The 27,104-nt window shown below is 52.4% G+C and overlaps 1 protein-coding gene across 5 annotated transcripts in view; it reads right to left on the minus strand.

Moving 5' to 3' along the window:
- ATP6V1C2 (ATPase H+ transporting V1 subunit C2) overlaps positions 1-27,104 on the minus strand; it is a 50,478-nt gene that overhangs the window by 328 nt on the left and 23,046 nt on the right. For 2 of the 5 annotated variants that reach the window (XM_031466571.2, XM_031466569.2), the window contains exons 4-14: positions 24,586-24,671; positions 23,676-23,705; positions 17,612-17,706; positions 14,470-14,561; positions 12,169-12,267; positions 11,486-11,554; positions 8,933-9,025; positions 8,729-8,822; positions 5,836-5,973; positions 4,886-4,983; positions 206-338 (exon numbers count right to left, since the gene is read on the minus strand). In XM_031466571.2, the coding sequence (XP_031322431.1) occupies positions 206-338; positions 4,886-4,983; positions 5,836-5,973; positions 8,729-8,822; positions 8,933-9,025; positions 11,486-11,554; positions 12,169-12,267; positions 14,470-14,561; positions 17,612-17,706; positions 23,676-23,705; positions 24,586-24,671 (1,027 nt within the window). The remainder of the gene's footprint in view (positions 1-205; positions 339-4,885; positions 4,984-5,835; positions 5,974-8,728; positions 8,823-8,932; positions 9,026-11,485; positions 11,555-12,168; positions 12,268-14,469; positions 14,562-17,611; positions 17,707-23,675; positions 23,706-24,585; positions 24,672-27,104) is intronic. The other 3 variants (XM_031466572.2, XM_031466573.2, XM_031466574.2) reach the window with 3 other exon arrangements.

Genomic DNA, 27,104 nt, shown 5'->3' on the forward strand with positions numbered 1-27,104 from the left:
CTGACCGGATTTCCTGCCCCATGCCGTGCCTGCCTTCCCGCAGCAAGCCACCCCCCCACAAACGCCCCAACTTCTTGTTAAACTTTTGTTTGCGAAGCGTAGATTTCCATGACAGTCTGGCGCGTACCACTTTTGGAAAGTAACTCCCGTGTAGAGAGGCTGACCTTACTGTAGAAACACAGCTTTTTCTGGATAATATACCTACATCCAATATACTTGCAGCTGCTACTTCATCCAGATGTCTGAAGACAGAGTTCAGAACCTCTCTTAAACGTTTGGTGGATGACTTTTTATGAGGCTGGAGGAGCACCGCCTGGAAGTTGACTGGCAGCCCATACCTGTTCGGATAGAGAAAGTGTGTAAATGTTACTGCAAGTGTAAATGTGGGTAAAGTGAACCTGAGAGTTGGCTCCATTAAAAACGAAAAACTTCAGCCAACATAGCTGAGGGAAAGAAACCTCAGTTGAGTGAAATACCGAATCAGAAGTGGGACTAATTACTAGATCTTTTCTGCGTGGGAAACTCTAGAACACACTAACCCACTGGTGATAGATTTTGACTCCAGAGCCAAGAGAGCCCCCCCTGGTGTGTGATCATCAGGTGGTGAGGGCTCGAGTTGAATGAGGCCGTTGGACTAAATTCTGACTCCAAAGCATTTGTCTAAAAGTCAGCTTGGCTAATTGATTTCTCTGCAGCAGAACAACCCACCCCCCCCCCAAAAAGAAAAAAGTGGTTTATCAAGATTATTCCCTATCCTGAGCTTTGAGCGGATGGAAAGGATTTTAAAGGGACTTCGTATGCCTGAGTACCTTTGAAACCACTTACAGCCATTCCCGTGGTGGTATCTCAAAACAGTTGAAATATTTACACTGAATACCATATAAATAGTAAACATGTATTTTGTGATTGCCGATGTTTTTTTCAAAAATATACTATCAGTGAACAGATCTTGGGTGTTCAGTACTTACCACGCACGCTGCTGCATGCCCGAGCTGGGCACGTGACCTGTCCTTGAGATGCCCTTTACTGCCTGGCCTGTTAGTATTACTTAGTTTTTATTTCACCATCAGTGCCCATAAGTTAGCCCCTGGCTTCTCAGTCTCACTTCTGGCTGCTAATGGGGCAAAGCGTTCACTAAAATCCTGAGGTCTCCTAGCGGATCTGCAGAAAGGCGAAGTAAGCGTGAAAGGGCTTCACTGTACCCAAGCACTAAGACCTACCTTGTGATGGTGTCCTAGAACCCTGGGCGAGGGGGATCGATGGGACCCCAGCTAAACCAGTGCCCAGATGCGCCCAGGGCGGGGGCACTTGGGCTAGATCGTGGCTGAGAGGATGGCCCAGCCAACCACCCTCATGCCTTCTTTGTTCCCATCTTTTGTCATCGAAGCTCTGCTGTTCCCCGTGGAACAAAGCAGTGGTTGTCCGGCTTACTGGAGAGCCCCTAATACCTGAATGAGCAGTCACCTCACCTTGCCTTCTCTCCTGAACTTCCTACCCCAACTCCCAGTGCTCTGGGAGCCCACCCACCCCCTCAGCCTCAGCAGAGCAGCTCTCTCCCTGCTCACCACGGAAGTCAGAGGAACAGCCTTGCAGCCTTCTCAAAGGAAGATGGTCACCGATCCCACACCCTGGTCAGCATGTATGTATGTATGTCAGGAGATGGGCGTTCTAGCTCCCAGACGCAACTGCTAGACCATCACTCCGCTGCCCGCACTCAAAACCTTCCTCTGTCACCACTCTCCTGCCGTCCTCCAACCTGGTCATCCCCTTACAGTCACTGCCAAGTTGCTCTGGAAGGTAGTTTATCCTTCTCCTGAACAAGGACCCCGCCTCTGTGCTCTCCTCCCCTGCCCAGCCTGTGAGCTCCTTGCCGCTGGCATCTTGTTCACCGCTGTATCCCCGGAGCCTGGCAAATAAGAGCCACGCCTTATCAACACTAAGTCAGTGCCCCTCGTCCCTTCACCTGCCTCCACGCCCTGGACCCCTTTCAGCCCACTCCCCTCTGGAGTGGAACCCCCTCAAAGTTCCCACATTCTTCCCAGAGCCTTCCAGTCTTTCCCTGCTGACTCTCCCTCTGGATCGATGTAGAGGAAAGCCTTCTCCACTCCACTCTGAACATGCCTTCCAGAAGCGGGGCTGGGTCTCCCCGCTCCTTTCTCCTCCAGCCCCGCCCCCGTGCTCTCCCTCTGGGACTCAGGAGAGATCACCGGTGGGGAGCCCTGCACCCCTCTGTACTGAGAATACCGCAGCCATCACCCTCCTTCAGGCTTCCTCAACTGCTGTCTCCTCCCCTTTGACATGTCCCCATCGTGCCCTGTTTAAAATAAAAACTTCCTCAACCCCCTCCTGCTCTCATTCCACATTTGAAAATATCCAACGTCTTACGTCATTTTTAGCCACTGCACTGGCTTCTCACACCAATGACCGCCCAGTGTCCCCATCCCAGAGACGTGTAAAGCCTTAACCTTCCACTCCCTTTGACTCACTCGTCTCTCCCTCTTCCAGCCTCGACTGATTTCCCCACGGGCCCCTCTGCCTCCACCCATTAAATGTTCGGCTCAGTGAGGTGCGCCTATGGTACGTTTCCTATAAATGACTCTCCCTAGGTGAACCCATCCACGCACCTCAGTCACCACTGATGGTTTCCTATTACCTGTTCTGCCCCAAGACCTCTCCCAAGATCCAGACTATTGCCCAGCTGCCTGGCCAGCTTCCCCAATCTCGTGGCCCAACCACTCACCTGGGGCCCGTTTCCATTCTCTTGGGTGATTTAAGCTTCACCCTGAGAACGAACTAGCACTTCCTCAACTGAGGGCTGGTCCACTTCTCTCTGATTTTATTCAGTCCACTAACATTTAGCACCCACTCTGAGTCCAGGCTGGGGGACAGAGGCAGAGGAGAGTCAGCCCCAGTCCTCCCCTCCCTCCCCACCGCGTCAGCTCTCAGTGTAAGTGCTAACTGGGGGCAAAGACTGATGGGGGCGGCGGTCAGAGGAACCGAGACACAGGTGAACTTCACCTGTCTGCTCTAATCAGTGTGCTGGGTTAACATCTATTTTCTTAGATTATGTTCTCTCCATAGGATGGAATATGGAAAAACCATTAAAAAAAAAAAAAGGATCACGTAGCTCTATGTGTACTGATGAGGCTATAACGCAAAGCAGATGAAAAAAGCAAGTTGCAGAACAGTAAGTATAAATGGTCCCACTTGGGGGATGAGAAGAGTCTTGAAGCAATTAACCAGGATTACCTATGGGCAGTGGGACTGCAAGGAGCTCTTACTTTCCACAGTATATATTTCTGTACTTGAATTTTTTTTAATTTACAGTGTTCATGTATTACAACTCTATTTAAAAAAAATAAAAATATGGTTTTTAAAAATGTTATACATTGATAGTTTTGAAAAGAATTATTTCTGCCTATATTTTTAAGGGAAATACTCAGTTTTATCAAGCTTAAAAAAGATATTGGACATCCATCTTGACCTCTCTCTTGAGCAAAATGGACAACCTAAGGATGGGCAGGCTGTGCAGGATTGGGCCTGAGGACCACTGATTTTTCAGGTGGGCAGGGACAGTCGGGCCCTCCTGTACTGTCAATGGCTAGAACATTCCAAGTTATCTTGAGTGCGCCTTTCAGCCCAATGCCACGATTCTTGCCATTAGAGGTGTCCTGGGTGGGGGGGGGGGGATGGTGATGAGAAGTGCTGGTCAGACCTGGTCTGTGTTTAGACAAAACCACATTGGCAGCCATGTGAAGGACGGAGACAGAGGACCAGGTAAGAGCCTTTGGCAACAGCCAGGCAGGTGAGACAGGAGAGAGGGAAGAGAGAGAACAAAGGCAGGATGGCAGGCCCGCCAGGGATGGAGGGGAGTACGGGGAGGGAGAAGGATCCAAGGATGAGAGAGCAGAGGCCCCCACGCAGGCCCTGAGTTTTGGGGAAGGGCATGAGGGCACAGGCAGAAACAGGGAAGAAGGAGGAAGGGGCCAGGAGGGAGAGGAGCCAGTATCTGAGTGAAGCCTCTGCAAGGAGAAGGAATGGCAGAGGGAGGCCAGGAAGCCCTGGCGGGAAAGCGAGAGCAGGGGAGTCGACCAGGGAGGTGGTGGGAGGGGAACTGAGTCAGGGGTGCTGGGGAAGGGGCCAGCGAGACCACCCCAGAGGGGCCGAGGGTGGAGGAGCCTGGAGCCTGAGGGCAGGAGCAGGCCAAGCGGGAGGAGGGGGCAGCCAGGACCCCCAGGACATGTTCAGGACACAGGACATGTTCAAACACAGTAGAAAGCAGGCTTCAAAAAATATTTCCTGTTTGATTCCATTTTTGTAGAAATTTAGTAAAAAGTATGCATTATCTATAAATTCAAAAACAGAAATCTGAAGGATGCTAGTAACTCCAGCCCGCTAGCAGTATTTTCTCTTGGTGTTAAAATTACAGGTGATTTTTATTCATCCTTTTTGCTTATCTATTGTTTCTAAGTTTCCCACAGCAAATTTTTGTTAAAAAAAAATGGTAAAATAAGTTGTGTTGTGTTGTGGGTTGGGTTGGGTTTGGGTTTAGTTTTTGTGCTGTCGTGAGGGCTGGGCCTCGAAGGTCCAGGATGGAGACAGTGCTGGTGTTCCTTTGAAGAGCCACTGGGCCCCGGAAGGCTGCACAGAGCACCGGACAGCAGGGGGCCTCAGAGCTGAGGGAAGGTTTACTTGACTCAGGAAACCCTAAGCCTGTTGCCAAGAGCCAGAAGGAGTGGAGGAAGAGGGCAGGACGGCCAGGGCGTGTCCTAGAGGAGGCTGGAGGGGCCAGAAGGGGGAAGGCAGAGCCCAAGTGGCCCCAGGGCTGGCCCCTCCCGACCTCCACGCTGCAGGACAGCCCAGGACGGGCATCTCCTCCACGCACCTGAGCACGGACTCCACAAACACTCTCAATGCCTTGATGTGGATCCAGGCGATAAAGGCTTCACTGAAGTTCACCTTGAGCCATCGGAGCAGGGGGCCCTGCAGAGACAGGAGAGTGGGTGACCCCTCAGGGCCACTCCCCCTGATGCCAGGCCAACAAAGGACGTGGGTTTTGACAGAGCTGAGCCTGGAGCTGAGAAGAAATGCCCAGGGGACAGCAGAAGCAGCCCATCGGTCGGACGAGGCCAGGGCGAGGCCCAGGCCCACGTTCTCGAGGGCGCCTGGTGCCAGGGACGCTCAGTGGGCCAGCCACCCGGCACATGCGAGGGGCCACCACCGACCAGGCTGCGGGGCTGGGCAGCCCCTGACCTCAGGGCTTCCAGCAGGCAGCTGGCAGGCTTCTGTCTGACACTGCACTGCCAAGGAGCCCCCCTCCTCGAAGGCTCTGCCCCAGCTCATGGCATCATCCAGCAGCTGCCACTTCCAGAGGGTTCCTCACAGCCCCATTTCACGGGGCCATAGCTGCTATCACTGATGCTGGTGTGGCTGGTTGTCCAGGGAAGCTCAGAGTCTCAGAGCAAAGGCTCTGAGCTTTCACCTGATACCCACAACTGCACAAAAAGGTCAGGGGTGGGTCCAGCCAGGGCACCCAGAAGAAAAGAGCCGGGCTGCCCGACCGCCACCCCTCAGCCAGGACCTGCCCCATCACCAGCTCCAGCCACCTCCAGCCAGGACAAAGGCACCCACCAATCATTGCTGGGGAAGGAGGAGGGGCAGCTCCAAAGAGGCCCTGCAGATTAGGAGGAAGGCATGATTCTGGGATCCCTGAATTTAAGACCTCAAAGCCATATCAGATAACAGGAAATGCAAGGATTGCTTTTCTCAAAAGACCACTGCGCTTGGCGAGGACATGCGAGCCAGGGAACCCCAGGGCTCTGGGGGGTTGCTTACCTCACCCTCGCCCTCACTCTCTCTCTCTCTGCCGGTCTGCCCCGCCGCAGCCCTATCAGGGTTCCCTAGCGGGGTTACCTTAACCTTGTGGTCCGGGAAGGTGGACGGTCCCTTTTTAAGAGCAACACTGGAAATATGCTAAAGGCACAGAAATGATTTATTAATCTTTCAGCAAACATGCATCACAAACAAACAGAAATCATTCTCACGGCCTCAAAGGCCGTGAAGGCAAGTTCAGGAATGCTGGCCCACCCTTGGGACTGGCGTGCCAGCTGGACTGGAGGTGTGGCCGTGCCGTCCACTCCTGGGGGGTGGGGTGTTCAAGTCCTCAGGCTCCAGATTCCAGAGGCAGGTCCCACAGCCCCTCCCTCAGCCTGGCCTTGGCCAGGAGCTCCCCTACAACAGGAGACCCAGGCCAGAGGGCTTAGGGGAACCAGCTCTGCCTGCCGGGTTGTCTGAGCTCGGCCAAGGCGTCTCCCCAAGTCCAGCCCACAGTAGCCTCCTTGGCAATCAGGGTGCACTTAAGCGTGCAAATGCAGAAAATCAGCCAGGCGTGACAAGAGGACATCTCACCCTTTATCATCTTTCTTTGCAAACAAACAGGTACAAAGCACAGGAAAATAGCATCCTGTGCTCTCAAAGGGAACTGAAACCTGGGACCTAGCCCATCCCCTCTGGTTTGCAAATAACAAAAAGGACACAGGATGCTGGTCATACCCACCTGCAAAAGGGCTAAAGGGGAAAAGAGATTCTTAAGAAGCCAGGGCAGGGTGGGCGGGTATAGCTCAGTGGTAGAGCACATACTTAGCAAGTACAAGGTCCTGGGTTCAATCCCCAGGACTTCCATCAAAAAACAAAAAAAAATCCCTACATAAAAATAGTCAAAGCTATATGCATGTTGTTAAGAAAATAACATTTCACAAATGTTATTGATATAAATTTATTATTGTTTTCATTAATATTATTAATATGGGCATTTAACTAACTTAAATGAACCAGTGAGTTATTATCTACATTATGGACAAAGTTAAGCTGAACTTTAGATTAAGGATTAATGAATCCCCAGTACAAACAAATAAATAAAACCTAATTATCCCCCAAAACAAAAAACCACAAACAAAGGCTGGGATAGGACTGACCCCAGCTGAACTCTGCTCCCTGGCTAGTGAGTGGTCTGTCCCCACCCCACGCCAACAGAGACGGAGCAGGGCTCCCTGGGGCAGCGTAGGGTGCAGAAGTCTACACCACATGATAAAGCATCAGCAGGCAACCTGAGACCAGGGCACAGGCGTCAGGCTCTGGTCTATCTCCTTGATCCCCAGGGGTCTGTGCCAGCGCGGAGGTGGGTGCCAAGGCCTGCCCCGGACACTTGGGAAAGCTGCCACTAGCGAGAGACGCCGTGGGGCGCTCGGGCCAGGATGGAAGCAGGCGGGGAGAAGGCTCAGCTAAAGAGAAGGCTGGGACTCCACTGGGTCATTAGGGTTTTGGGCGAGCTGAGCTGAAGGAGGAAGCCCTTTTGACCTCAGCTCTTCTGACCTGGGGAGTCAGTCTGAGGCCCGGGGTGCGGGGCCCCGGCTTAGCCGTTTGTCTCAGGAAGATGTGTTAGGCCCCAGAGCGTCAGCCCCAGCCCGACAGATTGTGGACCTAAGCGTGTGTTCCCTCGGTGTGCACACACACGTCCACACACGTAGGCGCGCTGATGCTTGTGGGGAGGAGGGCTGAAATTACGGGCACTTCTATATGGTCAGTTCTAGCTTCCTCAAAGAGCAGGGTGGGTCTGTCCAGCGGGGCTCTGAGGGCCCCACTTCAGGGGCCCTGTGGCTGGTTCTCACTCCTGAGGGGGCAACTTGTCCGGAGACCCTGTGGAAAGGCCACTGACCCAGAAAGGTCAGGCCGGATGTGCAGGACTCCCCAGCCCGATGCTGGAGAAGGCCCGGGGCAAACACTTGTCCTCGTGGGAAGCACTTGCTCTGGATCCAAGCACATAATTACAGCTTCATGATTACACACCAGCTTTCCTCACCCCTCCCCTCCTCTCCACACTACAGGCTGAACTGGAAGCTTCCCTGAGACCCTTCCCTGGAGAGGCTGGGGCGGGGGGGTCGTCGGGTACCTGAAAACATCCCACCCAGTCATGCCTGCCTGGCTCAGCTAGAGGATGCCACGTCCACAATGGGCCCATTTTAAGGAGTGACTTTCTCAAGGCTACACTGTTCCAATTTCAAAAATGAACGCTTTTTTTCTCCCTCTCGAGCCCGGCTGCCCTCACACACGAGAAGGTTCTGAGTGGCTGTGGTCAGAAGTCTCTAGGGTAAGCACCCACTCTTTGCTAAAAGCACAGAGGAGGTAAATACAGGTGCTGGTGACGGAGGACGTCACGTCATGCCCGGAAATCACACCGACAGGGACTCTGGGGTGACTGCTGGCTGCACTCTCCCAGGCGGTGGCACCGCGCACTCTGGGCCCAGGTGCTCCTGCATGGAGCCCCGGCCTTGCTCAACCTCAGTGGGGCAGGCAGGCTCCTCTCCTAGAGCAAATGCCCGTGTCTCTCAGAGCCTCAGAGTCTCCCCCGCAGGACGGAGCTGAGTCTCTTCCCGGAGGGCAGTGCCAGGACTCCGTGAGCTTGCACTCATGTGGCAGGTGCACAGCGCTGCAGCTCACGGGTCCAAGCCACCTCCATGTGGCCTGTGCTTGTCAGCCTCCCCCAGATCCTACTCTGGCAGCCCCAGCAGAACACATGTTCCTGGTGGCGTGCACCTGGGGAGCGGGCCTGAGGGGAGCTGGGCAGTGAGGACTAGGCAGGTCCCTTCTGCTCCAGACCTCTGGTGCAGGTGGGAGGGGGCCCACCCAACATCTTGCACAAAAACCCTCCCAGCTGGTATCTTGTACTCACATAGTGTTGCTTCTTATCTGACAGCAACCTGGTCATCTCTTCCTTTTCCCTTTTAATTTCTTTTTCATCATAGTAAAATTCACGGACAGTGAACCTTAAAACAAGCACACGAGAGGCCTTCACTAAGAAGCTCCCACTCAGAGTAGAGACCCCTCCAGTGGAGACAAAACAAACCCGGAGAAGCCCATCGAGGCCAGCTCTTACTTGTTCTCTTTGGCTTTGATTTTGAAATCATCGATCACTTTTCGAAACAGAGTCACTGTGAAGAGGCCATCGTTGTTGTCCTCGGCAATCAGTCTGTTGGAGAGAAGCATTTGTTCAGCGGACTCCCCTCCAGGCCCTGGAGCGGGGCCAGGAGGAGCCTGTCCTCTCCCCAGGGAGGGAGTCTTTGCAGGAGGCACTGCGTCCCCTCAGTCAGCCCGGTGGCCCTGGCGCCGAGGGCAGGAGACCAGGGATGTCCCTCACTGTTTCCTCGCGCCTGGCCGCGTGGCTTTTGGCTGCCTGGTCCTTGCCATAGTCTCCTGACTCTTCCACTCACCCTCCAGGCTGAGGTCTCAGGGCCTGCAGGTGATCTAAGTGCAGGCCCTCAAGGGGAGGAAAACACTGGAGACCTGTGCAGAGCTGGAGTTGGCTCCTGGTCATGAAATGGCCAAGAGCAAGCTGCTCCCAGGTCTTAGTCACCTCATGTGCGTAGGAGCCTGGCTCTGACGTGCCCTGGCTGTAATGAAGCAGGCAGAGTTCCAGCTGGTGGAAACCATCCCACAATGGGCATTTCACATCCAGTGTCACAGTGTTTAACGGACACGGCCTCCCTGGCACACCTTGAGGTAGGACCACTACGGCTGCTGTCCCCAACATGGAGGTCACTGGGGCTGATGGTCTAAGTGTCTTTGAGTCCTGCTGGCCAGATGACCTGATACTGGGAGCCCTTGGCCCCAGGCAGGTCTCGTGGGCCTGCTGACCGGGTCACCTTCCCTGCTTCTCAGAACCCACACCCATAGGGGCTGACCCCAGGTTCTAGAAACCTTTCCAGTCATCTCTGCAGACTCTCAAGTGCCCTCAGACAAGGAAGGGCCTGGGGTTCTTGTCTGAGACCCAGGCCACCTACAGAAGTAGCCTCTCCCAGCGGCAGTGTGGTGGGCAGGGGGCAGCACTTGGCCATGGAGAGCCAGCCCTGGAGAGGAGTGAACACTCCTGCCAAGCCGGCCAGCCTCCAGGGCCAGCTCCTCTGCCCGCTTGGATGCCCTCCTCCTCCTGCAGGTAGGGTGGCCCCTGGCTTACTCCTCCAGCCTCCCCTTGTGACCTCAGGCTGTGACCGTCCTGTTCCTTGCACCCCTCAGTTTAGCTCCAGATGGCTATCTCCTGTGAGTTTGTGACTCTGGGTAAACCAGCCTTGTAGCAGGTGCCCCAGGCCAGAGGCATCCAGGCTGGGATGGGAGTGGGCAGGGCTGCCCTCACACTGGGCTCCGTGTGCTGGGAGGCAGATGACAGCACGGCTGCCCAAGATTCGCTGTCAAATCTTTAAAATGACAAGCTACTTCAGACACAGGAAAAGGTATGGAGACTAACGAATACCCATGTCTCCCCCACCCAGCTTAAGACAGAAAACAATTTTCATATATGTGGAATCAAAAAAAAATGACCTACTTATTATTTATAACTTAGATGACAGATTTCTTGAATATGTGTAGTACGCACGTTCGACTGTCCTCTATGACTGGTTACCGCCTTGTGTTGATTCCTATTTTGTGATTGGCTTTATTCCTTTGATAACTATGTAAGTTTAAAAAGCTACAGCTCTAAACTGTTCTTACATAAATGTAAACTAAAAAAATACGTGCAGTATATTGTATGTTTGTATTTACATGCAAAATATTGTATATGTGCAGTCAAATTGTAACAATTCTACCTAATAAAACTAAAAAATGAAAAAAATTGATGAACTTCATCAAAATAAAAAAACTTAAAAAAAAAAAGAAAGAAAACAATTTTCATACAGTAGAAGCCCCACGTGCCCTCCCCAGCTGCATTCTGCTCCCCGCCCGAAGGTCACTACTGTGCTGAGTTTGGGGTTTCTCATCTTTAAACACCCCGTAACTCTGTGTCCCTGTCTAGGCCCAAGTCACATACAGTTTACTTTCAGCCATTTTTTGATCTTAAATGAATGGCTTTGTGCTCTGTGTCCTCTTCTACAACTTGCTTTCTGCTTAACATCATACAGTGAGATTTATCCCTGCTCCTGCAGGCAGCTCTAAATAGTTGGTTTTCCCAGCTGAGTGGTATTCACGATTTGAATATGTTTCTCTATCCCTTCTTCTGTCACTTTTCCAGCCCTCTCTGGCCGCTCCTGCCCTGACCTCAGCAGGCCGCACAACTGACACTGTTTTCCTCTCCTGCTTGAGCTCTGTGGCCATCATGGCCAGGCGCTTGCTTGACCCTCAGGTGGGGAAGCATCGACACTAAGCTGGGAATACAGAGTGGAGTGTAGCACAGGCCCTGCACGTGCGGAAGGCAACCTCTGCCTGAAGGTAGTCAGGGAGGGCTTCCTGGAGGAGGGGGCAGGAGAGCGGAGTTCTGAAAGATGGAGGGAGTCCGGCATGTGGCTGGGTGTGGCCATGAAGGAACTCCAGGGATAGGCACAAGTGTGGAGGGCTAAGGGCCCTTGCACCCTCGGGGCATGTTTGGTGGTTGGGTACCAGAGCACCCACACATGTCCCCCAGCCCCAGGCCCTGGGGCCAAGCTGGGGTCTCACTTACTTGGTCGACCGAGGAACTACCATGTCAGAGAGGGATTCATAGGTTTTCTGCCATTGTGCGTAGCTTGGTCTGCAAGAGAATAGGACAGGGCAGTGATTTTTGAAGAAAAGGCTGTGAGGTGTCCTAAGTGTTTAGGAAGCTGCATCCCCCTCCCCAAGGAACTGAGATGAAAAGGGCTGGGGCCAGAGAGAGCCCCAAACATTCCCTGAGGCTCCGCCATCAGGCACTGGGGCTTTCCTCCCACCCCATCCTGGGCCCAGCCTCCCCACGAGGGCCCAGGTGCCATGAAAGGGCCAATGGGAGGGACTCAGCCAGAGATTCCTGCTGGGAGCTTTCTAACTGTGGCCCTGTGTGGCCTTGGGCAAGTCGACTGACCTCCCTGGCCTCAGGACAAGGAAACAGTACCCGGTCCCCCGCTGCAGGCTTGTTATGAGTGAAGTGAAAGCCAGTTTGTGGCACTGGGCACACAGCAGATGCTCAAGGAATGGCTGCTTCTGTCACTGCTGTCACTGCCACAGGCACTGTCACCTGCTCCTGTTACCACCCACACAGCTGCCACTTAGGGCCCCGGGATCTGGCTGTGGGGGACTCCCCCTTCCTCTCAGTTGGGCAGGACTAGCTTCCTTCTGTGATCCCCCACCCCAGCTGAGACCCCTAACCACCCACCTTCCCGGCCCACTTACTTGGGGACAATGACCAGAAGTGTGATCAGATACTCGGAATCCAACACAAAGTCTTCTTTGCTCACAATATCGCTCAGTGTCCGAGTAAAGAGGTTTCCCCTGACAAAGAGGGACAAAGGAGTGTGATCAGCAGAAAGGCACATGGAAGCAGACAGACCCCTGGCACACCCAGGACACGCAGGTGCTGGGACAGGAGGGGCAGCGGGAAATGGAGGCTCAGGATGCTCCCTGGGGAGGGGCAGGGGCCTTGGGCTAAGCATCCGCCCAGCTCTGGGTCTGGGCGGCCAGACGTGCTGTGGCTGGCAGGACCCCAGGTGCTATCACCAGTCACCCGAGCTGAATGCAACACCTAGTCACCTGTGCCGCCCGGGTGCGAACCGCCGGCTGTTGGGAGGGGATTGCTGGCGGAGGGCAGCTTAAGTTACTCAAGTGTCAACACAGCGGCCAGCTCTCGGAGCTGCCTGGGTTGTCCTGGGCAGACACAGACCCAGAGAGAGCTCCGTTTCACTTTACACGAGTTACAGGCCTGCTGGGGACAGTCACCTGAAGGAGCTTAGTATGTGTCCAGTGGAACCTGGTCTCTTCGAGGTCATGGTATTTTTAGCCCAGGGATCAAGGCTATTGTATCAGCAAATGGGCCAAAATACAGCTACTAAGACGGCCTGTAGCATCAGCATGTGGGCCATGATGCTAACGAACACATTAGTGCCCGCTGCTTCCAGAGGAGAGGGTTCTCAAGCCCTTAGCCAAGGCCGAAGCTTTAGGTCAAAACTACCCTACAGAGGCTCTCCAGTCTGCCCTGGAGCCGCACTCCTCTCCTCCCCTGGCCCAGCCACCACTGCGAGGCCCTAAGTATCCCTCTCGGAAGGCACCTGCGCTTGTCTTCCTGTCCCGGCGCGTCCTGAACACTATCAGGCCTTATCTGTCTGTGCAAACAAAGCCAACTTTCCATAAACGTTTGTTGAATGAATTAATTGTGAACCCTACAGAAATTATATTTTATTCTGGTTTGCATTTTAAGGGCCTGGCATGAGATCAGAGTATAGTAAGCGCTTAACGAACACTGAACAAAAGAAGGAAAAGAGTAACAGAAGAGGGTGGTGAAGACGGTTTCTCCCTCTTCACCCTCCCCGCCTTTACTCAGTGTAGACACTCAATCCATCTATCACTGTTACTACGAATCAACTCCACCAGTTGACTGCAGAGGTGGGACCAGGTTTGCTCCAGTCCCAAACAATTCTGAGGAAGTCCCGAATGATGCCAGGCATGATGGCCCAGCAGTCAAACGTCCCCAAGGCCCACTGATTGGAGCCATGACAGATCTATGCCATGGTCACCCTGAGGGCTCTCTGCCGCTGGTGCCCTCCCCCTCTGCCCACCTCACTCCTCCTTGGTAGGGCCAGGGAGGCGGCAGAACTCAGCTGATGCCCATTTAGTTCTGATACAAAATCAGGCAGCCAACAACGATGGTTTCTCGTTAGAGAGCATTCCCCCTTTGGTTTTAAATTTTCCACTAATGTACTATTTGCTTTTTTCACAAGAGACAGCTGACCCCGTACCCGTCAGAAGAGAAAAACAGAAGTGGGGGGGGGGGTGTGCAGCTCACAGGGTGAAGCTATCAGAGGGTTGGCCATATGAGGGGACAGCTGGTTCTGAGCTCCCCAAGGCCACTGCCCTTCTCTGGAGTTTTCACAGAACTGCCAACAAAATCAGATCCACTCTCTGGGGAGACTGGGAGGATCCCCCCATGCCAACACAGCCCTGCTCAAGAGAGACCTCCAGCCTCCCCAGCAGGAGGCGTCTTCTTACATACCTCCAACAACAGGGCGCTCACTACCTCACAAGATAGTCACTGCTGTCATGACCCTGGGTTTGTGCTCTTCTCCGGTCACCTTCTATCTTGGTGACTAGTTGTGTCTGTGGGCCAGGCAGCTTCTCCCTCCCACGTGCAGCCTCTTGCTGCTGGGTGTGGGGAGGGGCCTCTGTAAAGCTTCCAGGGGGGAAGGAGTTTGGAACACCTCAGGTGTCCTCAGTAAGGGAGTTGAGTAGGGGAGGTTGAGAAAACGAAGACGCTTCCAGCATCACATTCGTCTCTGGGCACAGGCAGAGACCCCTCGTCTGCTCCAGGTCCTCCTCCCCCAGTACGCGGCTCCTGAAGAGGCAGGGGTGCCTCTGTGTCTGTCTGTGTGTCTGGTTGGCTCTCTCTCTCAGCACAGACACAGACGCCGGCTCACCCAGTGAGCCAGGATGCTGCCCAGCCAGGCCCGAGGCTGCAAGGAGTGAGGGAATGGGGCTACTCACATGGATTTCTTCTCCAGATTCTCCAGGTTGGTCTTCAGAGTGTTGTAGGCGGCCGTTCGGGACTTCAGATCAGTCTCGATCTGTGCCAGTTGCTATTTAGAAAAGCAAAAGACTTTAAAGAGTGGATGGAACTTTTCAAAACTGCCACACACTGGTGCACTTAAGAGAAAACACTGACCCCTGCCCGTCGGCCAGGTGGCTTACCTTCCTCATCGGTCTGCTCTCCCGGACCTTCCAGCACTCGGCCCCACAGGGAGCCCGTGGCGGGTAGGGAAGACATTAATTTTGTCCCTACTTTGCAGATATGAGGCTCGAGACATAAATGGCTTTTCTAGCATCACTCAGCAAGCAGAATCTTGTCCTAATTTCTAGCCTATCTTTTTTAGCTGTGCCCCACGGCAGCCCCTTCCTGTTCTGTGTGTGTGGGAAGGCTCTTTTCTGTTTAGAGGCAGGTCACTGGCCTGACATTAAGGAGATCTTCTGTTCTGGAAGTTTCAGGAACACATCTCAGATCCCCTCTTGAAGTTGGCAGGGAAGTGAGACAAGGAGGGCCCAAGGCCCAGCTCTCCTGCTTTCCGATGCCTGGCCTCAGGACCCCATCTGCCCCGCAGGGGTGATAACGTCCTCCCCGAAGACTCACAACAGTGAACAAAAAATGCCCACCAGGCCCAATTCACAGGAAACCCTCAAAACGCAGCAGCTGTTAAGACGATCACTGCGAATGAGTGTTCTGAGGTCGCTGAAACCAGCAGCTCAGCGCCACAGGGAGCCCTTCTGACTTGTCGGGAGCTGTCGGGAATTAAAAACACTAGTTCCTGCCCCTCGGGGCTCACAAGTTAACAGTAGAGCCCATGAAGTGGAATTGGTTCCACAAAGCACAGCACCCACGTCATGGAATACGGTGCCGCCGGGTAGGTTCACACACGCTGACACCGTGGACGAGGGCCGGTCCCCGCGGCTCCTGGGAGTCTGAGCCCCTCCCCTCTCCTCCCGATTCTCTCCTCGAGCCCACGTTCAGTGGCACCTCACTGGCAGCTTCTTGCACTTGGCTACGGTAGGACTATTTACACCACATCAACAACACAACAATCAACCCGTCATGACTGCTGCAGGAACATCTCAGGAATCACTACACGGAAGAGGGAGGCAATCTATAGGGCGTGAGCAATTTTGAGTTGAAATATGTATATATTTATATAGATGGGAGGACCCACTTTGGACTTTCAAATATTGGTAAGAATTTTTTTTGGGAGAGGTAATTAGGTTTTATTTATTTTTAATGGAGGCACTGGGGATTGAACCTAGGACCTCATGCATGCTAAGCACACCCTCTACCACTGAGCTACACCTTCCCCCCTAAATACTGGTTACCTTTAGGGAGATTAAAGGGAGCAGGAGTTGCAAGGGTGGGGGTATGTGATGTCATGGTAGGCCTTTCATGTTTTTAATCTTTCCTTTTTGATATGTTTGATTTTTAAAATAAGATTTGTATCTTTTCTTACAATTTTTAGAACCTTTTTATTTTGAAATGATTATAGATTCATGATAAATTACAAAAATGGTGCACAGAGATCCCATGTACCCATTTCCCCCACTGGTAACACCTCACATAGCAACAGTGCCCATGTCAGTTTCTTGGTTATGCTGTACTGTTTACACCTGCAAGTCCTGGGAGATGCCATTCGGCCTCTCAGCCAGCTTCCCCACCTGAGATCAGAGGAAGGTGATACCTGGCCCATAGGGGTGACATGGGACATAACAGCCCAGCGTGGTTCCAGGCACAGGGGGAGTGCTAGCCAAGTTTTCCTGCCAAAGTCACTCTCTGGGTCCCCAGGACTAGAAAGAAGCTGGGTTCTGTCCTCTACAACTGCTCTGTTCCCCAGTCAGCCAAAGCCCCAATGTGCCCAGAGCCCTCATCACTGCCTGCATCCCCAGAACAGCCATGCCAGTGAGCACTGTCCCCAGTGGGCGTAGAGCACAGCCCTGCCCACCCTGCTCTGCTCAGCTGGCCTCACCCACAAACTACCATGTACTTCCAGGTTCGGGGTGGAGGTACACCACGCCCTCCCGGATGCCACACCTGACACAGGTGCTCTGAGAGCCCCTCCTTGAAGACCCTTCCAGAATCACTGCCTAATTGTCCCAGGAGGGGCTGGGACCTCTGTGATGTAAGGGATGTCCAGTGAGCCACACTCAGATTCCTGAGCTTCCTGGCCCCACCTGCGTCCCCAGAGACACAGGCCGGGCACCAGCCTGCCAGCAGGAGATCTGCAGGACTACACAGGGGTGGGTCCTGGCGGCCCATCTCCTTCACCTGAGCCGCCCAGCCACACCTGAGTGGCTCTGCCGCCCTGAGACAACAGGAAGGCTTTGTTCCTGGTCTGGCTGAGATGCTCTCCCAGCCGCCCAGCCATGGGAGACATCACCTTTTAGGGGCTTCGTGTATTTGGAGGGAGTGAGGGACAGCGGTTACAAACAGCAGCCTAAACCTCTGAATCTTCATCAGCGCTACCCTCAGGGAGACCAGCAGGGGCCAACACACTGGGGCACACCTGCACTGTCCCCAGAGGGCTCTGCCTCTGTGCTTTTATTTAAGAAACAGGACCGGAGGCCACCACTCACCGAGATAGTGAAATCACGGGGGCAGTGCTCACTGTCCTCCCTGGGGTCAGGGTGACCGGGCAGGGCTGACTTCTCCATCAGCACCTCTCAAAGGGGAGCACAGTGAATGGGCACCAGGATCTGGGGTCAGAACACTGGTGGCTCAGAGCATCCATCGAGAGGAGTGCCCTATAAGATGCAACCATCCTGCCAAGTAACAGGTCTGGAAGAGGTGTAGGGTGGACAGGTGATCAGCAACCCATTTCAGGGCTGCCCTGAAACCCAAAGGTCTCTGACCTTGCCTGGGATATGGAAGGCCACCTCAGAAACTCACTGGGACCCAATCAGGGCTGGCAAGATGGGGAGGGACCCCACCCAGGGTCACTGGGCAGGGAAAGAACCCACCCAGCCTCCCCCCTGGCCTCCTGGAAAGTCCCTCTTGGCTTTGCTAGAATCCAAACACAGTGTAGATCCCCCCAGATCATCAATGTCCCCAGCCACAGAAGTGTAACTGTCCCCCAGGAGGAGGCCCTTCTCTTACCTTCGCTATGGTGTCCACCACGCTCACCAGCGGCTGCTTCACGGGGTATTTGGCCATGTCCCATTCAAAGCGAGTCACAAAGGATGTTAAGTCAACTGGAAGAACACAGACACACTTCAGCAGATGAGCAGACTGCCCACGTCTCACCCGAGCCGAACGTCACCCCTTAAACCAAGGAAGTAATTAGAGAAACGGAAAGACAGACTCAGGGCTCCCTCCGGGAGAGGAGACTTTCCCCGCAGGAGCAGAGGGTCCAGCCAGCTAGCTGCCCACCAGCCAGGACGGTCGGCAGCCCCTAAACCCCTCAGGAAAGTGCGTCACAGCCCCGGGGACGCTGTAACAGGTGCACTCCTGTGCCCAGACTCTCAAACTGCCGCCCCAGAGACAGGCGTGAGGGAGGTCCTGCTTCCCAGGAGGCGGCCGCAAAGTCAGACATTCCAAGCACCAGGCACATTCTCCTCCTTTTCCAGTTGGTTCGGCCACACACTCTGCTGGATTATCATTCTGTTTCGAGGTGCCCACCGGCACGCCAGAGAGCCTCAGGCCAACCCCCAAGGACACCACAGCCCATCGCGGGTGCCATCTGCTTGGAAGATGAGCCACTTTCCTGTCCCCCGCACCCCAGCCCCAGACAGAGGCCATCACCACAAACGCCTGTTTTATTTAAAGAAGGCATTTTCAACATTAGCAAAATACTGGAGTTTGTGACTGTGGTTTTTAATCCCTGCTATGGATGTCAGGTTATGTCCTTTATACGGAAGCCTGTAGTGAGTAGAACAAATCAGCATTTTCTCAACAAATTTCCTTTTTCCCCTAACTTTCTCCAAAAACAAACCTAAACCTGTGTCCTCAGGGTGTTTGTGATTCTCTCTAACCGGCCGTGGGTGGAGAAGGGGGCTTGGAGGTCAGACAGCAGCACTGAGGGGCCCCTGAGCACTTTAGTAAGTAAACCTCTTTGCTCCTCAGTCTTTTTACCTGAGAAGTGGGGACCCAGAGGAGTGTCTGCACACCCCTTCCTTGAGGGCCTATTCTCCTCAGGTGAGCTCTAGGCACAGTTAAAGGTGCCACCCGGGGGGCTAGCTGCTGGTTACACCCCAGTCTGTGTATGACACGCTAAGGTGGCCCCCAGAATTCCTTGAACCCCAGAAAAATGGGCCTTGCTATTTGGATTCTCCCCCAGGTGATGTGGACGCCGGCCCTTCCCAGTGTATCCTTATAGAGATGAAAAGGACTGGTCACTGCTCCCTCAACATTCAGTTGGACAGCAAACCACAGCCCCCTCGACGTCAAGGAGCTCAGTTTCCTGGGGAGACAACTAGTCAAATAGGGCAGCGCCATGAGCCAAGTAACACGAGGGAGCAGGGGCTGAGGAAGGACGGGAGAGCTGGGACCGCCTCCTATCCTAGCGGGGCTCAGAGGGCTTCGCTGGGACACCATATTCATGCAGGGGCTGAAGGTGGCCAGTGAAAGAGGGCGCTGGGTGTCAGGCAGGGTGGACCAGTGAACATCACAGCTGGAGTGCAGGGAATCCCTGGGTCAAGCCAATGGACCAGAGAGTGTGGACGGAGGTGGGACAGGACGGCCAGGGCAAGGTTGGGAAAAGTCACCTTTGCACCTCCTCTTGTGGTGACAAAGACACCAGGCTCACTTACGGAGCCTCTCTTATGCGCCAGGAGGTGGACACACATCCCTCCAACTCTGACTGCAGTGCTGAGAGCTCACCAAGCCCGCCGGGACACCAAGCCTCTGCGGGCTGCGTCGCCAGGCAAGGACATCCGTGCTCAGAGGAGGCTTCTCTGGGGCTTTGAGGGAAAGAGGAGGATAAGCTAAGAGGGGCCAAAGCCCTGGGAATAGAGACTGGAGCCAACTCAACAGGATGCAGGCGCAGTCACCCATGGAGCACGAAGGAGGCTTGGGGGACAGCTGGATTTCCAGGTTGGGGGTCTGGGTGGGAGGACAGGACATTCACCACGCCGGGCAGCCTGGAGGCAGCACTGTGGGGAGAGCAGAGGAGAGAGGAGGTGGGCCCAGCTGGGCACAAGCATGAGTCTGGTATGTGGGTGGATAGGTCCCCATGAAGCAGACGTAAATGAAGTGGGGCTCAAAGGAGGGAACCGGCCTGCGGGCAGAGCTGTCAGCCCAAAGAGGGTCAGAAGGGCCTTAAGAAAAGGATGACGATGCTGACGAAGACTATTGCAGTAGCTGACACTTACGTGTGGTTGACCCTGGGCAGGACACATGAATTATCTCATTTACTCTTCACTCCCACTCAGTACTATTACTACCCCCATTTTAGAAAGAAGAAAACTCTGGCGTAGAGAGAGTTACATAACCTCTATCAGAAAATGAGACGAGGCATGTGAGCACATGGAAGCCACACCCCCACCCCCGCCCCATCCTCCCCCAAGCACAGCCACGCTGCAGTGGGACGGGGACCCCCCCACTGTCACCCCTTCACAAAACCACACACCCATACCTCTGGTCACCAACTTAGAGAGGTCCTTGCTTCAGATTCCAAAGGTGCCAGGCTCTACAAGGGTGCCTCTGAGACACCAAGGGTGGGGTTCTGACCCAATTGGACTAGTGCCCGTATAAGGGGACACCAGAGAGCTCCCTCTCCCTCTCTCCCTGTGCTTGCACCAAGAAAGGGCCGTGTGAGCACCTTGACCTTGGACTTCCAGCCTCTAGCACTGTGAGAGATGAATGGCTGTAGTTTAAGCCTCTGGTCTGCAGTATTTTGATCCAGCAGCCCAAGCTGACTGGTACAGATTTTGGTATTAACTTGCTATTAATGTGGATTTGGGGATTGCCACACTACAGCAGGGAAGTGACTTTGTAGGAAGGATCCAGGCTTGGGAGGAACTGAATTAAGGTCTGGATGATGGCAGAGGCAGAATCAGAAGGTCACAAAAGACTCCTCGTGTGCCAGCAGTCGTCCCTGTGCCCACTACTGAACCCTACATGATGGTCACATGCCCCCTGTGCTGGTCACACGCCTCCTGTGCTGGTCACACGCTGACAGGTGGGAGCCATTGTCCGCCCCAGAGGCCCAGGAAGAACCCGCCCCGGGCAGATGCTGGGCAGATGTGTGCTCCGAGGGCCCCTCCCACTCCTCCTCCCCCCTCTGCCATCACCAGACCCCGTGGGCACACCACCACCCAAGCCAAGCCCACTCCATCCAGCCCTTCATTCTCTCTCTCACCACTGTCTCTGTCCTACAGAATCAGGATGGAGGCCAGCTCCTGAAAGCCTGTCCCACTGTCCTACAGATGCTCACCTGTCCCGTCACAGTAAGGACACCACACGATCACCCTCAGGCCCCTTGCTCTTTCAGCTGCTTGAGGGCAGCTGACTATCTCTGTGTCCCCAGAGCCTGTGGCAGCGCCCAGCAGGGAGCAAGTCCCCCATGCAAGAACCTTCCTAATAACCCGGGGTATTGTACTAACACCATCCGGGTCGCTTGGAAGAGATACATTTCAGACAAGCTCTTATCTCCTGCATTTTCACAAATTCCAAGGCCTTCATGGTACTCAGACCAAAGAGAATGCACCCGCCTTTCCACTAGAACTCCTGTAGTTCCTTAAAGACGTAGCCCGTCTCCTCATGGGTGCTCCCAAGCACTTGGTTCCCATGTCCTTCCCAGCACCTAAGGCGCTGTGGTCAGTCCCCCAGACCGCGAGCTCCTGGAGGGCAATTATCTCTGAACGGCCAGCACCCGGCACATTTGGTACTCAGTAGCCAAGCACAAGGATCTGAAGAAGGAGGGCAGAGGTTAGATAAGGAGACCTGAAGATCTCTGCAGAAGCCTCGAGAAACCTATGGTTTGTGACTGTGACTTCCTCCTTCTCTGACACAATCCTCTCCCGGGTCCAGAGCACCGGCTCCAGCTCCAGATGCTGCCCCTTGCCCTGGCTCAAGCATCCAAGGGCGGTTTTGCCTCCTCTACGCACATTGCCTTTGGTAAGAATGCGGTCTGGGGACCATCCTCCCCTTTAGAAAGGAGCAGCCTGGAGGGTAGAGTGTGTGCTTAGCATTCATGAGGTCCTGGGCTCAATCCCCAGCACCTCTACTAAAAAAAAGAAAGAAAAGAAAAAAAACAAATAAACAAACCTAACTACCTCCCCTCCCCACCCTCCCAAAAAAATTCTCTTAAAGGAAAAAAAAAAAACAACAATGCAGCAGCCCCCGGGCCTCCCCGTGCTCCCAGCTCTGCGGCTACCTCTCCGCCTGATCAGGAAAGGACAGCCCCCACCACCCCACCCCGCTGAAGTCAGCGAGGCCTGGGCTCCAGGGAGCAGTGCGGGGCTTGGATCGAGGAACTATAAGGTCAGACCAGGAACCAGGTAAGCTCACTCCGAATCAAAACACGCTGGACACAGGTGGCTGCTCTTGAGCAACAATGATCTCATCTAAGAACCAAAACAAGGCCTTCCGGGCAGCAGCAGAATGAAGGACCCCTCCAGCGGGTTATGACTCCGCACAGTCTAGGGCCCGGGCCAGACCACGGTGTGTTTGCTCAGCATCTGCTGCAATCCAACATGTCTGTGTCCTTCCACGCTTGAAGCGTAGCAAAAGGCAAAGAACCAACAAAAACAAAAGTGCCCAGGCAAAGCAAAGAGTCCGGAAAGAGATTAAGTCCATTGACAGGTGAGAAAATCAAGTCCCAGGGAGGTGACCTGCCAAGGTCTCAAGGGACTAGGCCTGACTGCTCCCAGGCTGGTGCTGCTGGCCTGCCAGGAAACACTGCCCCCAAGTCCCAGGTGTGCCCTGGAGGAGGTCAGGTTAAAATCCCACTGGCAGGGGACAACACTGAATTCCTCCAGTGAATTCTGACAGTCACTAGTTAACATGGATGCTCTGCAGACAAAAAATATTTCCCCATTCAAATAATACCAGGAAAGCCTGAGCCAAACTAAGTTGTTTGAAAGGCCTCTTGGTAGGAGCACTTTTCAGAGCCTTTATGAAGGTTTAGGAGTCAGCCACGTGCTCTGCCCAGCGCCCTGACCTCTGTTTGCATAGGGCTGGTGTACAGAACAAGACTGAGAAGCTCTAGTCTTGGAAGGTGTGGGGCCCCGACTTCCAGGAGGCCTAGAGATGATGACACATACAAACAGATAAAGCTGAATTCTCTCCTGAGAAGAAAGGCAACCGGCTCGGTGCTATGTGGACAGGGGATGGATACTGTGTAATGATAACATCTAATTTTAATTGACCTGAATTTTGAGTAGAATGTAAGCATTCTGATCACTTTTAATGTGAACTTGAATCCTTGATTCCTAAAGACCAAGTTTTTACATAGAAAAGTAGCTCTCTACTGTTAAGTCAGCTCTTCCGTCTAGGGCCCTGTGAGTCACCTGCTGGGAAGTAAGACCAGTTGATCACTTTAACAAAATAATTTTTTAAATTAACATCAGCAAGAAATCTCAGTGTAACTAACAGATTGCATTTGGGAAGGCGTTTTGGTAACTTCTAAATCCATAAAGATTTGTGTTCATCCAAAAAGGATTTGCTGGCTTTAATTCTACCAGTCTGAGTGGACTGGAGAAACCCCAAAGCAAATGGCACCTTCTAAGCCAGAAATGAGAAATGGCCTTTTTGGTCACAGGGACTGCCCCAACGGCTCGAGGGAAGAAGGCTCCTGGTATGAATGAACCCCAATCAAAGCAGCACAAAGCCAAGCCTGGCATTTAAACTGTCAGGGTCCACAAGATGGCCAGCCTCCAAGAGCAGGCGGGAGGATGCTGGGGACAGCCATCAGGGCAAAAAGCAGACCACCAACCAAAAGATACAAAAGCCCATCTTGAATTCCAGGGTCAAAGCATTCCCCATTCCAGGAGGCATGCGGGGCTGCTGGGGGAGGCAAGGGAGACGCAGGAAAGAGGGGAAGGAAAAAAGAAGTTGCTATCTGTGTTATCTGGATGAGGTGACCAAGCTGTGAGGTTGTCACTTGAGAAATCCATCATAACCTGGTCACTGTATCCCCACAACCAGACTGAGATTCCCTTTTCCCAAGGACATGCGGGGTCACACCAGGCACGCACATGGCAAACAACGCACAACCTACTCTTTAGATATTTCATTTTTTCCTTCAAACCTGCAACGTAATAAGGTGAAGTTATTAGACCACATTCACATACAAAACCAAGATCAGATTGGGGACTGGGGACATTTCCATTTGTCAATTTAATAAAAATTATAATAAAATAAATTTAATAAAATAAATTTAATAAAATAAATAAACAGCTTTCCAATGTTCCCAGGGGGGAATAAATGTGGATTTCTATGCCATAAATAATGTAAATGTGAATTATGGAATATTTGCTCTCATTTTTCAGGATATCCTCACACATAGAGTCACTCTACAGATGAGCATCTAATTCTGAGGTTTCCTAAGCCTCAGAAATTTTGTCCTGCACATTTTAAGTGCACTGATTGTATGTCCATAATTAATGGACCAAAACGACATTGGAATCTAAATATGTATCCTATTAGCACAGAGGAGAGTCCAAATACAAACAGAAATTCCACATGCAAACACGCTACACAAAGCGTTTTTGGCTTAAACCTCATCTATTTACTGGGCACAACGGAAGGCTTAGATTTGAGGCATTCCTCAGCAATGAAGGTACTTTCCAGCCTCATTTAGGGAAAGGGATAAATCGACTGGGGGACAGGGATGAAATATTCCTCGTGGGACAGAGCAGAGGTGATAGAGAAGGTGGGGGTGGGGACACCAACCATTAGACCCTTTAGAATGAGACAGAGGATCATAAGGCTGTAAAGGGGCTCGTCTTCAAAACAGCAGCGCCACTGAGCTCTAAGTGGGGTGGACGGCCCATCCCATGTGTCAGCTTGGAGTCTCCGTGGTGACTGTATCATTTCCGCCAATATGTGCGGCCACAGCTGGGGCCACTGATGGGCAGGAATGAGCTGGGAAAGTGCCATGAAAGTGCGCTTCAGGGACTGGGGCCTACCTCCGTTGGCCAGGAGGTTCTCCTGGACCTTCCCCTTCGCATCTTCCATAACTTCCACCACGCTCTGGGCCATTCTCTTTATGAGGCTTTGGGGAAAGAAATAAAAGACGGTTAGAGCAGGAACCCACCCTCAGAATCCTCTCACTCTCCGCTGGCGGGAAAAGGAATGGGGCCACCTTTTGGGAGAATAATCTGGCAATACATGTGAGGGCTCCACTTGCGAACAAGTACTTGAACCAGTATTTCCACTTCTGGGAAACTATCTTAAGGAAACAGGACAAACAGAAAAGGCTTTCTGAATAAGAAGATGTCCTTCACAGCAATGTGGCTGACAGAAAAACTGGAAACCACTGGATGGTTCGACAATAGAAGATTGTTTAAATTAATGATGGGATACCCAGCAGAGGGATTATTAAGCAGCCATTGAAAATAAGGTTTACAAAGAATTTCTAGTTCCGTGGAACAAGGCAAGTATTATAATGTTACTTGGAAAAATAATCAAGATACAAATTTGTAGACAGTATGGCCGTAACTATGTGAAAATGTTCTTCCTGCTTCACATATTTTCTATTATGATCCAGTATTGTTTTGATCATGAGAAAATGAAAACTTAAAGTCTCCAGAAAATGTACTGAAGACTTCAGAGAGTATGAGAAAGGAAAGGACATTATGGGATTTGGAGGCAGAAGGGCTCAAATTCGCTATGGCTCTGCCGGATGGATGATTTCGGCCAGATCTATTTAATCTCTTTGAGTCTTAGTTCTCTTCTCTGGAAAATGCAGATAATACCCATTTTGCAGGACTGTGATAAATATTAATATAACTAATCAGGCACCAAGCATCTCATAGCCAAGGGTGTCTGTTCCTGGCAGCTGAGCCACTAGAAGTCCAGTTGGAAACATGCCAACGAGGATCAAAGTCTAAAAGTTCTGAACAGCCACATCTTTGCCTCAGGCCCTTGCTCATCACTCTCCCGGCTCCCAGGAGGGAGGGGATGTTTGCGAGGAGGTGGATCAGGTCACTGAATTCCAAATGGCAAACTTGGTCTTCTACTGTTGCAGGCACTAGCCATGTGGCCACTCAGAGCACGGAGTCCAGGGGGCTAGGACCCCACACAGAAAACAGGCAGAGGGCACAGAAAGGCCCCAGATTAAAGGGCGAGAGGGAGGAAGGGAGGGAAAGAAGGAAGGATGGAAAGGAGGATGAATGGAGGCAGGGGCGGGGGAAAGCAACTTGTTTTCATATCAGACTAATACATGTTCATGGTCAAAAACTGAAAAATACAAGTATAAAGTAACAAAAAATGAACCACCCAAGAAGAAACACATGCTTTGCATTTTGGCCTGTTTCCCAAAACTTAACCCTTCCATGGTTTATATGAGTTGAGGTTTTCTTTTAATAGCACCTGCTGTTTAGGGTTTACCAAGTGCCAAGTTCTATAATCTTTGTTATTGAATCATCACAAAAATTCTTGAAGATGGGTCACATCCCATTTTACAGATGGGAAGACTGTGGCCCAGAAAAGTAATTCACCTCCCAACTCCCCAGTCTGTCCTTGGAGCCCAAGGCTCTGGGCCACCAGGCCACACTGCTGTCTTTATGGTCACCATGGTCCATCCTGGGCTTAAATTTCCACAAATGTTTTGGCATTTCTTAGGACAGTAGTTCTACATCTTTCGAATGATAACTGGGGCAACGTACCCAGCTAATCTCATTCTGTTTCCTCAGCAAAATGGGGGTGATACTCCTCATTTCACAGAGTTTGAGGCAATGCTTGTAAAGAAGCAGGTCCCCAGGAGTTTGTGGCAGGTATCTGCAGATGTGCTCTTGGCAGCCTGGTGGTTACAGCTGGGCTCCCCAGTAGATTTGACAGGAGGTAGGAGGGAGGGAGAGAGCGAATCTGGTTCCCTCCCAGTTCCAGTAACCTCTCTCCCCTCATCCTCTCCAGCCTAGGTGTATGACAATGCCTTTCCATCAACCTGGGTTCCTGCACTATCCCTCGTGTTCCTCCCACAGCCCACACACAACTATAGGCCCATTTATGAATAGACCCTTCTCAAATTATCCTAATTGGAGTGTGTTTTCTGTTATCTGTTAGAACACTGACTCGATAAATTCATTCGTTCATTCACTCATTCATTTAGAAAATTCTATATATTAAATTCCATATATTATAGTGCTATGAACATCAATGCTATAACAAAACAGTCCCCACTCTCAGTGAGCTGCTATCTGATGCCGTCAGCTGTCCTTCTTTATCATTATTTTAGTGCTGCCCACAGGTTGCTGTCTCCCGTTACTATTTTCTCTGTGATACTTTGAGTAATCTCTTTATGCGAGGGTAGTAGGAACTCCAGCCCTGATCACAATTCCAGATGCACAGCAGCTGTTCAGGAAATGTTTGTTAAGTGAATAAATGAACTCTGGCACTTCATAGCACTTAAATAACACACATGCTTCCTTCTTAATCAATTTAAAAGCAGAACTCACTTACCATGTTGTGAATGACTCTGCTGTTC

This window comes from Camelus dromedarius, chromosome 15 (genome assembly GCF_036321535.1).
Source record: "Camelus dromedarius isolate mCamDro1 chromosome 15, mCamDro1.pat, whole genome shotgun sequence".
Lineage (NCBI taxonomy): Eukaryota > Metazoa > Chordata > Mammalia > Artiodactyla > Camelidae > Camelus > Camelus dromedarius.